Source organism: Rhinoderma darwinii, chromosome 10, assembly GCF_050947455.1.
Source record: "Rhinoderma darwinii isolate aRhiDar2 chromosome 10, aRhiDar2.hap1, whole genome shotgun sequence".
Lineage (NCBI taxonomy): Eukaryota > Metazoa > Chordata > Amphibia > Anura > Rhinodermatidae > Rhinoderma > Rhinoderma darwinii.
Window position 1 is genome coordinate 96815626 of NC_134696.1, and position 12430 is coordinate 96828055.

The window sequence follows — 12430 nt, forward strand, 5'->3', positions numbered from 1 at the left end:
TAACATTATAGTTTTATAGTTGGGTTCGTTACGAATGCGGTAATACCAGATATGTGTACTTTTTTAACGTGTTCATTTTTTTTCTATAATAAAAGTCTTATTATAGGAAAAAAAGCATTTAGTGTTTATAGAACTTCTAACTTTTATTTTTACACTTTTTTTAAAACATTTTTATTACTTTTTTTACTTTTTTAACTTGTCCCACTAGGGGACACTTAGACTTGCAGCTTTGATCGCTGCTAGAGTACATTACACTACACACGTAGTGTAATGCACTCCAACTGTCATTGTGACGTGACTGTCACACTGACAGGAAGCCTCGGAGGACCGGCAGGAGGCTGCTCCTCCGAGGCTTCCGTACATGACAACCCGGAGGTCATTATCTGACCTCCGATTGCCGTGACAAGCATCGGTAGCCCCCACGATCACTTCGTGGGGGCTGCTGATGTGCTTCAAACCACTTAAATGCGGCGACGGCAATCCGTCGCCGCACTTAAGGGGTTAACTGCCGAAATCAGCGGCGATGGTTCGCTGTCCGGCAAGACTGATGTCTCAGCTGTCGGGGACAACTGTCAGCGCGGGTCTGTCACTCTGTGTTTACACAGAGTGACAGTTTGAAATGCGGACGAAAATGAACGTCATGGTGCGGGAACTAGCAGCCGACCATGACGTTCATTTTCGTCCTTGGTCGTTAAGGGGTTAAAAACAACAAGGATTACGTTATGAAGGAGCTTAGGTCGTTTCGGTCATTGAGACCGAGAGGTCCTAGCGCCCCTGTCTGTGAAATTATCTCTGCCTCTTTTTGCAATAGAGTCTTATGTCTATCTCCTCCCGACATTAACAGCCTAATGTGAACTAAGCCCACAAATCGCATACATCGTGCGTTATTTTCGTGTTTTTCTTGCATATGTTGTATTCAACTAGGGCATCCCTCACATGTAACTAGTGATTGTATGTGTTCGCAGAATTTTACTGTAAAGGATCTGCCAGGCACAACTTCTGTGTATATGCCCATAGGTAATCAGTCTGCACCTGAGTCTATGTCTCTGAGACTGACTCCATCTTCCACCACTCAGGATGGCAGGCTTAGGAGTGGGAGAGCCTATCGCAGCCTGGCCAGACGGAGCTAGCTCCCGCCCTCTGTCTATATATACCTGCCTTTCCTGTTCCTCCTTGCTTGTGATTCTTCTCGTTTCGTTTCCTGGCCCTGCTGCAGCTTCTTGAACTACTTGTCCCTGCTTCGTATTGACCCTGGCTTACTGACTACTCTCCTGCTCTGCGTTTGGTACCTCGTACACTCCTGGTTTGACTCGGCCCGTTCACCACTCTTGTTGCTCACGGTGTTGCCGTGGGCAACTGCCCCGTTTCCCTTAGCTTCTGTGTACCCTTGTCTGTCTGTCTGTCGTGCACTTATTGAGCGTAGGGACCGTCGCCCAGTTGTACCCCGTCGCCTAGGGCGGGTCGTTGCAAGTAGGCAGGGACTGAGTGGCGGGTAGATTAGGGCTCACTTGTCTGTTTCCCTACCCACATCATTACACTTACGTACATTGGTCGGATCGTTTTTCCTATATAGAATCTCCCACAATGGCAGATCACAGCATATACAACACATTGAGTCCTACAGGTAATTAAATCATTAATTTCGAATGCAAAGCCCCCTAGATTCAGGTTCCTAGTGCGTATAATAGAATGACAATAGTTACATTGTCCACATTTATAATTACCCTTCGGACCTCTAGCTGATAACCAATTCTCATTTCCTTTTTGAGAAAAACGTCCCCTGACCAGTATATCCTTTAAATTTTTACATCTCCGAAAAGATACTATTGGTTTTCTAGCTGCGACCTCCATAAGTAGTGGGTCGTTCTCAATTAAATGCCAATTTTTTCTAATGCTCGTTCGGATCACATCACTCATTGGACTGTGGCCAAAGGATAAAATAAATCTCTTCTCCTTTTTAACAATATATTTTTTTCCTCTTTTTATTATGTTGTAATAAAGATGTTTGTTTATTATTGCTTGCTCTATTCAAAGCTTCTTTTATCAACTCTGATGGATACCCTCTTTGTTCCAATCTTTTACTCATCTCATCCGCTTGTTCATAAAATTCCTCATCACTGCTATTAATTCGTCTTAAACGTAAAAATTGGGCATATGGTAAAGATTTAGTTATATGTCTAGGGTGATAACTATCATATCTTAATAGTGTGTTGGTGGCTGTAGGTTTTCGATAACCTTTTGTCTGTATCACACCCCCTTCTATCGTTACATATACATCCAAGAATTCGATTTCCTGATTACCAAATTTGTACGTGAAACTCATATTCAAAGTATTTTTGTTTAAATATTTTACAAATTCTAGAAATTCTTTCTGTGTACCGGACCATACTATAAAGATGTCGTCTATATAACGTAAGTATAACTGTAGATATTTCATATAGGGATTAGATAAATTGTAAATTATTTTTTATTCAAAATCAGCTAAAAATAAATTGGCAAAAGTCGGGGCCACTGGAGTGCCCATCGCCGTTCCTGACTTTTGGCGGTACCAGATGTCATCGAACTAGAAGGAATTGTGACTTAACGCAAATTTCAATGCTTCACAAATAAATTCAATAAACATGGGATCACCTTTTGTGTATTGTAATTGACGTCTAATTGCCTGTACACCGGCATCCTGCGGGATGCGGGTGTATGGGCTTTCGACGTCAATACTAGCTAATTTAAAGTCTTGCTGCCAGCCAAAATCCATTAAAATTGAGTGTCCTGTAAATAAGAAGGGATATTTTTTTAATAATGGGCGCATAACCCAATCCAAATAGCGTGAAAGTGGCTCAGTAACTGATCCAATTCCCGCTATGATTGGACGTCCCGGGGGAAATTCGATAGGTTTGTGTGCCTTTGGAATGAACTACCAATATGGTCTTTTGTTGAATGGTATAATTAATTTTTCTCCGAAACTTTCAGAAAAAAAAAGACACCCTCAACTCCCTTTCTTAATAATGATCTCAATAACCTTAGGTACAACGATATTGCTCCTTCATAACGTAATCCTTGTTGTTTTTAAACATTGTAATTAATACAAATAAATATCAATGTGATGTTATTTTAATCTGATATATTTATGGTGTGTGTATCACAAATGTATATTGTGCATTTCCCTGTCTTTTTGTATCTGTATTCTGTTATGTAACGACTCTCACTGATTTGTGAATAAAAAGGCAGGTGAAGGAAGTGACGCCAGGGCCTTGAGAAAGCGTGTACGCACGGGAAACGGCCGTAGGCAATTCCACTTCCTGACCGAGATCTTTCTGAATAAAGTAACCGTGTTGCAAGTCCGGTGAGCGCCTCGATAATTTCTACATGTTTATAGTAGAAAATGTAGGTTGGTGGCAGAAAAGGCATCAAATCTCAAATCAGACCCAAAAATTATTTATGAAAATAGACCAGACCCCTAAAGACCAGACCTCCATAACTAATACAGACCCAAGACCGGACCCCAAAGTGACTTCAGACCCCAAAATTAACTAAGACTCAAAGCCAGACATCAAGGTTAATTCAGACCCCAGACCAAACCCCAAAAATGGCGTCAGGCACCAAACCAGAGGCCAAAATAAATTCAGACACCAGATGCCTAAATTAATTCAGACCTCAGACCAGAGCAAAAAATAAATAAAACGATCCCCAGACCAGACTGCAGCCTTGCTCCTCGCTCCCATGTCTTCCGTCGATGCACACTACATCTTGTCGCTGGCTGGCGGCAGGTCCCAGAAGGGGGGTCCACGGGCAACAGGATCACAGAGCGAGTAGCCTTGAGGAAGCATTATCTATTGGATTTGATGTGCCTGATGCAAATGAAATTCAATACATAACTGCCTAGTTAAAAATAGTAATATCTTTACGGTATCTAGGGTAGGGGTCCAGACCTGTTGACGCCACCTGTATCCAGCACTTGTAAAAAGAGCTATTCCGAAAGACCCAAAGATCATTGCCACAGGTGCAGCATTACTTTACTGCTGGTAGTAACTGAGGTTAGTTATCTACTCAAAGACAGCTGATGACTTGTTCCATGACACGCCAAGGTAGAGTTGTGACATAGGTTAGCTGCCTACAAAAGGTTAAGAGCCATATTGGCAGCTGACACCAGGATAAGAACTATATCACTGACATCTGACACCAGGCTAAGAACCATATGACTGACAGCGGACACCAGGCTAAGAACCATATCACTCACAGATGACACCAGGATAAGAACTATACCACTGGCAGCTGACACCAGGCTAAGAACCATATCACTGGAAGCTGACACCAGACTAAGAACCATCTCCGGGTAGCTGACATCAGAATAAGAACCATATCTCTGGCTCCTGACACCAGGCTAAGAACCATATCTCTGGCTCCTGACACCAGGCTAAGAACCATATCTCTGGCTCCTGACACCAGGCTAAGAACAATATCTCTGGAAGCTGTCACCAGGCTAAGAACCATATCACTGGCAGCTGACACCAGGCTAAGAACAATATCTCTGTAAGCTGACACCAGGCTAAGAACCATATCACTGGCAGCTGACACAAGAATAAGAACCATATCACTAGTAGCTAACACAAGGCTAAGAAGCATATCTCTGGCTCCTGACACCAGGCTAAGAACTATAGAGAAAAATATGGGGGAGGGCTCCTCCAGCTCACCTGACACATGGCATGTGTGTCGTAGACATCGCACGGAATCTCGTGTCGGCACACGATGGGTGAAGGCAGACAAAGGCAGAGGGTTGAGTACAGCGTTGTAGAGAGGTAAAACGGAATCTTGTTCCAAGTTTACTAGTATCAAATTAAAAGGTCCATAGGTATGGAGTCCTAGTGTGCAGGAAGGAGTGTATGTCGGTCCAGTCGTGAAGCCTACGCGTTTCAGACGTGTTAGACGTCCTTAATCATGGCTGTTTAATGTTTGGAAACTGGGGCCCTGGTTTTATGTGAAAGTGTTCCGGTTTCTACCCATCCTCATGGAGGACGATGGCTTGCGGTCCATCTTGAAGGGAGGGTGCAGAATAATAGCGAGAAAAGCCCCATCCATAGGCAGCATCCTCTCACCATCTCTTTTCACATCACATGAAACTAAATCAACTTGGTTAGAGACCAAAGGGTTCTACAAGTGCGGACAGCATCCCTGTAAGGTATGCCTCTATGCCCATCCCACTAAAACCTTCTGCGACTCCACACAGTCAGATACATATACCATCCAAAATTACATCAATTGTAACACTGAGTCCGTTATCTACGTCATTGAATGCACAGAATGCCTATTAAAATACATAGGCTGTACGAACCGAAAACTCAAAACCAGGATCCTTGAACATCTCAGCTATGTGAGAAATCCAAATATCACAAATATTTCCAGCGCCTCCAAACATTTCATATACCATCATAATCGAACAACAAAAACCTTCCGATGTTACGCTATAGAAAAAATCCATCTTTCTAGTAGAGGAGGCGACCTAAAACATAAAACCCATCTGAGAGAAGCCTATTGGATCTACAGATTAAAAACAAGGTTCCCACATGGACTCAACCTAAGGAAAGAACTCATGTTCCAGTATTAACCTAAGCTTGCGCCAGACACCAGGCTAAGAACCATATCACTGGCAGCTGACACCAGGCTAAGAACCATATCACTGGCAGCTGACACCAGAATAAGAACCATATCACTGGCAGCTGACACCAGAATAAGGACCATATCACTGGCAGCTGACACCAGAATAAGGACCATATCACTGGCAGCTGACACCAGGCTAAGAACCATATCACTGGCAGCTGACACCAGAATAAGAACCATATCACTGGCAGCTGACACCAGAATAAGGACCATATCACTGGCAGCTGACACCAGAATAAGAACCATATCACTGGCAGCTGACACCAGAATAAGGACCATATCACTGGCAGCTGACACCAGAATAAGAACCATATCACTGGCAGCTGACACCAGAATAAGAACCATATCACTGGCAGCTGACACCAGAATAAGGACCATATCACTGGCAGCTGACACCAGAATAAGAACCATATCACTGGCAGCTGACACCAGGCTAAGAACCATATCACTGGCAGCTGACACCAGAATAAGAACCATATCACTGGCAGCTGACACCAGAATAAGAACCATATCACTGGCAGTTGACACAAGGCCAGACCTCCATAAGAATCCTTTCACTGCTACTTAGTTTCTGGGTCAGGATCATGTAACACGCACTTGGCGCCACAGTGAGCACTGACTTACTAAACTTTGCACCAGCAAAACCCTACTGCCCCTATATCATATTCAACAGTGAAATTTACTCTTTGGTTATTCAGTTAACAAACATCATGTATTTGATTTCATTCGCTCTAGTAAATAATATATATATATATGGGATCTTCTGTTCCACAGTCTTTGGTTAGAAGAAAGTTTCCCTTCCACCGATATAGACAGATAGGGCATTGAAATTTGACCCTAAAAACTATGTTGTATTATTTTCATTGAAGAAGATCCATGTGGCAGGGGGCAATTAAAAAAACGATTGCCATCCAACAGCTGATAATTGCCATCCAAGAGACCGATAATGGTGGAGTGCGTTCTGAAATACCTGCCTTGGGCACTAAAAAAAGCTTGTCCTGCCCCTGCCTCCTACCCCCACCGATGGACCTGACATGTGACATTTGTTGGCTGACATCTATCAACCCTTAACTTCCAAATAATCGTGCATGCCTCGTGGTGGACCATGCTGTTCTTCTAATGGGGAGACAGATAAGCGGCTGCCACACTCTCTTGTTACTGCTTATCTTGGAGGAAATAAAAGGATGGCACAGATTACATTTTATCTTACCAGATCTTTGTTTTCTGTGACTGGTGAGGGAATCATTGACCATTTCCTATAGATATACAATTGTTGCCAGATCACTCATCAAAATTGTAGGATGATTTGATAAATATAATTTCTAAGGCCACCGAAAGTATTGACTAACTGTCCCTCACTGAGCACTAATACTGTATGATACTGTATAGGCTTGCCTAACTTTTGCTTGTGAATTAATCGTTACTCAATTGTATCTGTACATTTTCATGGAAAATTTACTTTCTCTAAAATAAAAATGTAATGTTTCAAAAAAATACTGTATAAAATGTTCAATAGCCTTTCATTCAGACTCTTGTGTTTGCTTAGCAGTGCTCAAATACATTTGACAGGTTGCCTAGCAACAAGAGTTACAGCCAGTGGGTGACTACGTAACATGTCAGTGCTCCTATGAAGATCAGAGTAGTCACCCGCAATATTGTGTAGGGTTGTCATAGAACAGTTACGGGGGTACCTTTTAGATGATTGTTCATAACGACCGCACAATAGTATGCAGAAAAGAACAAAGAAGCCGTTACTAATAAAAATAAACATTTTATTCTTAATAAAAACACACAATTTAAATAAATAATTATATTAAATCCCAAAGAACATAATATTCCAGAACCACTAAGGAGGCATTCATGAATATTCCCTGAGCCGCTGTCATCTCTTTTCTTGCATTGGAGGAGACTTGAGGGGCTGTAAATTCCATTGGTTCAAGTCTTGACGCTTTTTTTGTTTATATGTGGTGCTACAAGTCACAAAAACACTGAGATGTCTCGAGTCTTTAATAATAAATAGCATTCAATGTTCAATTTAAAATATGCGGCCTCAATAAAATCATATAAACTGATCCCATAACTCCTGATTCTAAAAGTTTCTCATGACACCGACTGTTGACTCTTCCCAACAATGACCATGCCATTTGATACAACATCGGAAACCATGCAACAAGGTATGAACCTGGTTCATTGGTTGTATGATTGCCGATTGTGGCTCAGAAGAGTACCCTTTGGTTGACCATACTTTGTTGAGAACATGTAAACCAAGATAATGCTATGAATAAGAATAAGAGAAGGAACAGAACTGAACTGAAGATACTGAGATACATTTTTGAAGAACTATCTCTAACGTAGATGGTGTCCTCCAACCATTAAGAGTGGTGGAACCACTACAGTGCTAGGCTGATCTTCTTCGGTTGACTTACATCTTGGGTAATACTTCGAGTAATATGTGCCTCATGCTCTGTTGGATCAATTGTTTCTCATCTTTTATCCATGTCAATAATCAACATTATAGTGATCACGTCTTTTCCGGCAACAACGTCTGATCCATATCCAGTAGAGGACCACCATTAGTAGCCAGTAGCTGACGTAAGAAGCGGCCCCATAGATCAAGTAGATTTTCTCTGCATCGATAAGTCTGCAGTCAGTACAAAGGGACATCATGATGATGGTATAGAGGAGACCAGCAAAGAGAACTCCCCACCAAATGGACAGAGGGAGAAGAGGGATATAGTTGCCCACCATCTTTTTTCGTCCAGATGTTCCCCAACTGCTCTTGTTCATGGTAATAATGGCAAAGTACTTGGAAGGAAGAAGTCCAGCCATGTACAGCACAGCATACAAGGACATGAATATCATGACCATGTTCCCCCGGAGGAAACAAGCGTACAAGGCTTTGACGGTGGCAATGATTTGGATGGTGATTAGAACCCACATAATGTCCCACAGGTGGCAGCTGAAGAATAGTTTTATGACTGTAGCTGTAACAAAAAATGGAAAGATACCAGCAATGATTGATTCATAGGTCATCCAGAGATGATGCTTGTGCCACCACAGAGCATTGTACAGCCATTCCCGGAAGTAAGACTTGGTCCAACGAGTCTGTTGGTTCAGCCAACGTAGGAACTGGGCAGGAGTCTCCGAATAGCATTTTGATCGTGCAGTGTATCTGAAAAAACATCACATTTTTGTTAGAAATTTCTAATTTCATTTTTTTTTTTTTTTAGATAATTCTATTATTTAAATACCCAAATTTTAATTTTGAAGGTATCGAATGGTAGAGGTAAAAAGTAGCAGAACAATTTTTGGTCAAAATGATAAAGTACTGTATGAAGTTCAACCATCTTAGATCAGGTAACGGCAGGAGACCCTTCCAACGAATAGGTCTTGTCCAAAGTGGTCAACCCCTTTAAAGACGTTTGATCCAGAAGAAGGCCAATATTAATTCATGATGAAGACTAACCACCCCACACCTTTAAAGAACCCATACTAAGATGAAGGGAAATTCACCATTCTATGATAGTCTACTCTTCCACATGAGAAAGTTCAGCTTGAATGATATCAAAAACAAATCTGGTTGACTCGTTGGGTGGGCTCTATACATGAAAACATAGTATACCATAAAACCTCTCCAAGAGACAACCTCCATGAGAAGACCACCCCTAATAGTGCCCAGATTTTCAATATGGTTTGAACCTATTTATTCCTACGGGACACCCTCTTCTTTTGAGAGACTCACCCTTTCAGAAAATGTTGACATTTTGGTTGGTCATCTCAAAGTGTCTTCACTGTATTTTAACATTTATACTTTTTATTTTTTTTATATAACTGTACATTTTCTTTAGTACAACAAACTCTTTATCTTGTGGTACTCACTTAGTTGCGTAGCCAATACTGAGCATTCTGTTGGTTAGATGCCGATCATCTCCAAAAGTACAATGAGATCCCAAAAACTTCTGGTTATACCAAGACTCAAGGAAAGTCTGAAGAAGATCATTCCGGTACAGACCTGAAAATGAATGAAAAAGTCTGAGATAAATGTGGCCATGTTTTATAAGATTTGCCTCTAGGTCTCTATAAACTACATCTACTTTTTCCGAAGTACTTTCAACACACCCCAAAATCTATCACTATAAACCTGATTTTATCCGAGAAATGTTTACCTTTTATATATTTAGTCACCAGGGGCATACATAAAGGTGAGGGGGCCCCATAGCAAAGATTAACATAGGGCCCCTTTCTGGTACTGGTTAACCACCTAAGACAGTAAAACTTTAATTGTTTGCTCCCTAATTCCTTTCCAAGGTGTTTGGGATAATTAATTCCACATTCAACATATCCCAAATGTTTTATTTTTATATTATCACCAATAGGTGGCACTCTTTACACTACTTATTACGTCACTGGTCGTCGATCAATCAACATAAGAAGGTGGGATTGAAACCTTTCAATAAATATCGCCTCTGCTGGCAGTAAGAAGGTACTGCACTATTAAAAATTCTTCTGGGATGAGTCACATAGAGCGAGTGTGATCATCATACCGTTTTCATTAATGTCTTCTATTTTACTGATGCTGAGCATCTCATTATATTACACAACGGGACCAAATTTGTAATGTATAGAAAGTAACTGAGCTCACCAAAGTTTATGAAGACTTACCTAGAGGACCACTGATGCAGGAGACACAGTCGAAGTAGGACTGGCAAGACCTTTCCACATTGAAGGCAATCCAATACCTCAGGCTGCTCATGAAACTTATGTAGGAATCCGAAAGGTTCAAGATACGCACGTCTCCTCCTACTGCTCCATACTGATCATTAGACTCCAGGACCTTCACGAGTTCCACCGTGGCCAGGGGGTCGAGTTTTGTGTCTGAGTCACACACCTGTATGTGCAGTAAATTCACATTATTATAATATATGTAATATATAAATAAATGAATCTATATCTTTATAAATATCTATATTCAACATTCGTTATATACACATATGTAGAGTTCATCCCTCACTTGGGGTTAGGATTAGTAAACCTTGTATCTAAAAAGGTCATCACCAACATTGTGTAACATGATCAGATTTTTTTAAGTAAAATAATTATGTGATTGTTTGGGGTCAGAGACTAAGAGGGTCCTCAGTTCCCAGCAAAGAAGTGGCCATTAAAGGGGTTTTCCTGAGACGGTAATATTAATGGCCTATACTCAGGATAGACCATCAATATTTGATCAGTGCAGGTCCCCCCGCCTATCAACTGAATAAAGGGGCCGAGGTGCTCCAGTAAGTGTCGCATACCCTTCATTGTTTACCAGTTGTTGTGGCTGTGCCTGGTACTGCAGCTCAAGAGAATGGGAGTGAGGTGCAGTACCAGACACCGCCACAACAAAATGCATGGCACTGTGACTGAGTAAAAATTGAATGGGACACGGCGATCATTTGGATGATCAACGATGTCCCAGAAGTTGGGCCCCTGGCGGATCATATTTAATGGCCTACAGTCCCGTAAAATCCCTTTAAGATGTTACAACTCCCGATTAAAGTGAATTAGAGTTACAGAAAACTACATTCTAAATGGTTTCTGGCCATATCTGATCTAAAACATTTTCACAAGAAATCTACCGGCCACTTGGTAAGTTAGAGTGCTGGATGTTTTTCTTACCTGGATATAGTCTACTCTGTCTCCCAGAGCTTTGAAGGCCGTGTACATGACTTCTCTCTTCCCACCCCATTTTTGCATGATGCACACACATCGCTTTGTCCTAATAAGAGTCTCGACCTCCATTCTGCAGGGATCTTCCATTTCGATTTCAGTATACAGGGGCAAAGGTTCTTCTTGCAGTTGGTCACCCGAATAATCCTGCATCTCCAATCCAATGGTGAACAGCCCAGGATTCCCAATGGAATTATCATTCAGGGCAGGTTCTTCGGAAATTCTCTCATAGATGACATTTTGGTCTTGGGATTCCAGATTGTCATTTGGGTCACTTTGATGTAAAGAGTCTTGGATGTATTCGGCACCATGGAATTTTTCGGCTGTAGATTTGTCCCAATGATGGTAGTTGTTCCTCCAGTTGTACGTCCCTACGTCTTCTTTGTCAAAAACTTCTTGAAACATGTCCATCATGTATTGGTCTTCTGGACTGTTACCATCTATTACCATGATGATCCTCAGTTTGTCCGGGGGGTACTCTGTGTTTTTGACAGACTCCAGGCACTCCCGTAAATAAGCGGGGTCTTCCTGGTAGGCCGATATTGTTAAGGCCACCGATTTGGTGTAAGAGCAAGGGACCCCACCTCTTCTCATCTTCCTGTGCTCCAAATAGGCAAAAAAACTCTGGATGACCAGATGGGCTGAGAGGAAGGCACCGTAGATGCCAAAGGCCATGATTTTGAACTCATCTGTGGCTAGGGGTATGCTGTCAATAAAAGCCCATAAAACCCCAGCCAGAACGATAAAAGCAAAGGAGAAAGTCACTATCCTTCGAACTACACCCACCCACGGGCGTTCATCTTTTTGTATATCGGACATATCTTTTTGATGGCCTCCCAAATGGGAGAAAACTATAAGAACTGTGTCTGGAAATGGGAATGAAAAACAGTAATCAATTGACAGATTTATAGAATTCGAGAATTTTAACAGTTTTTTTTACATATGTAGCAGAGCTGAGTGTGTCACCACAGTGTGGTAGCTGTAAATCTTAACAAATCCAACTGAGCAATCTGCAGTACAGGAGGGCGGATTGGATGTTTTCCGTGGCGTCAACCTTCCTTAAATTGAAAAG

At 41.7% G+C, this 12430-nt stretch overlaps 1 protein-coding gene across 1 annotated transcript; it reads right to left on the reverse strand.

Moving 5' to 3' along the window:
- Positions 1 to 8151: 8151 nt before the first annotated feature.
- Positions 8152 to 12177, reverse strand: LOC142662651 (hyaluronan synthase 1-like). The gene is made up of 4 exons (XM_075840863.1): positions 11308 to 12177; positions 10315 to 10540; positions 9532 to 9664; positions 8152 to 8824 (listed from the first exon to the last, which is right to left on the reverse strand). The coding sequence occupies exons 1-4, from the start codon at positions 12175 to 12177 to the stop codon at positions 8152 to 8154; spliced, it is 1902 nt and encodes a 633-aa protein (XP_075696978.1).
- Positions 12178 to 12430: the final 253 nt, after the last annotated feature.

Excerpts from the sequence above, each read along its gene's own strand:
- LOC142662651 (XM_075840863.1), bottom strand. The coding sequence starts at position 12,177 with ATGTCCGATATACAAAAAGATGAACGCCCGTGGGTGGGTGTAGTTCGA. Across the intron at positions 10,541-11,307 it reads ACAGAGTAGACTATATCCAG|GTGTGTGACTCAGACACAAA; the intron begins GTAAGAAAAACA and ends CTGCACATACAG. Across the intron at positions 8,825-9,531 it reads AGTATTGGCTACGCAACTAA|ATACACTGCACGATCAAAAT; the intron begins GTGAGTACCACA and ends ATGTTTTTTCAG.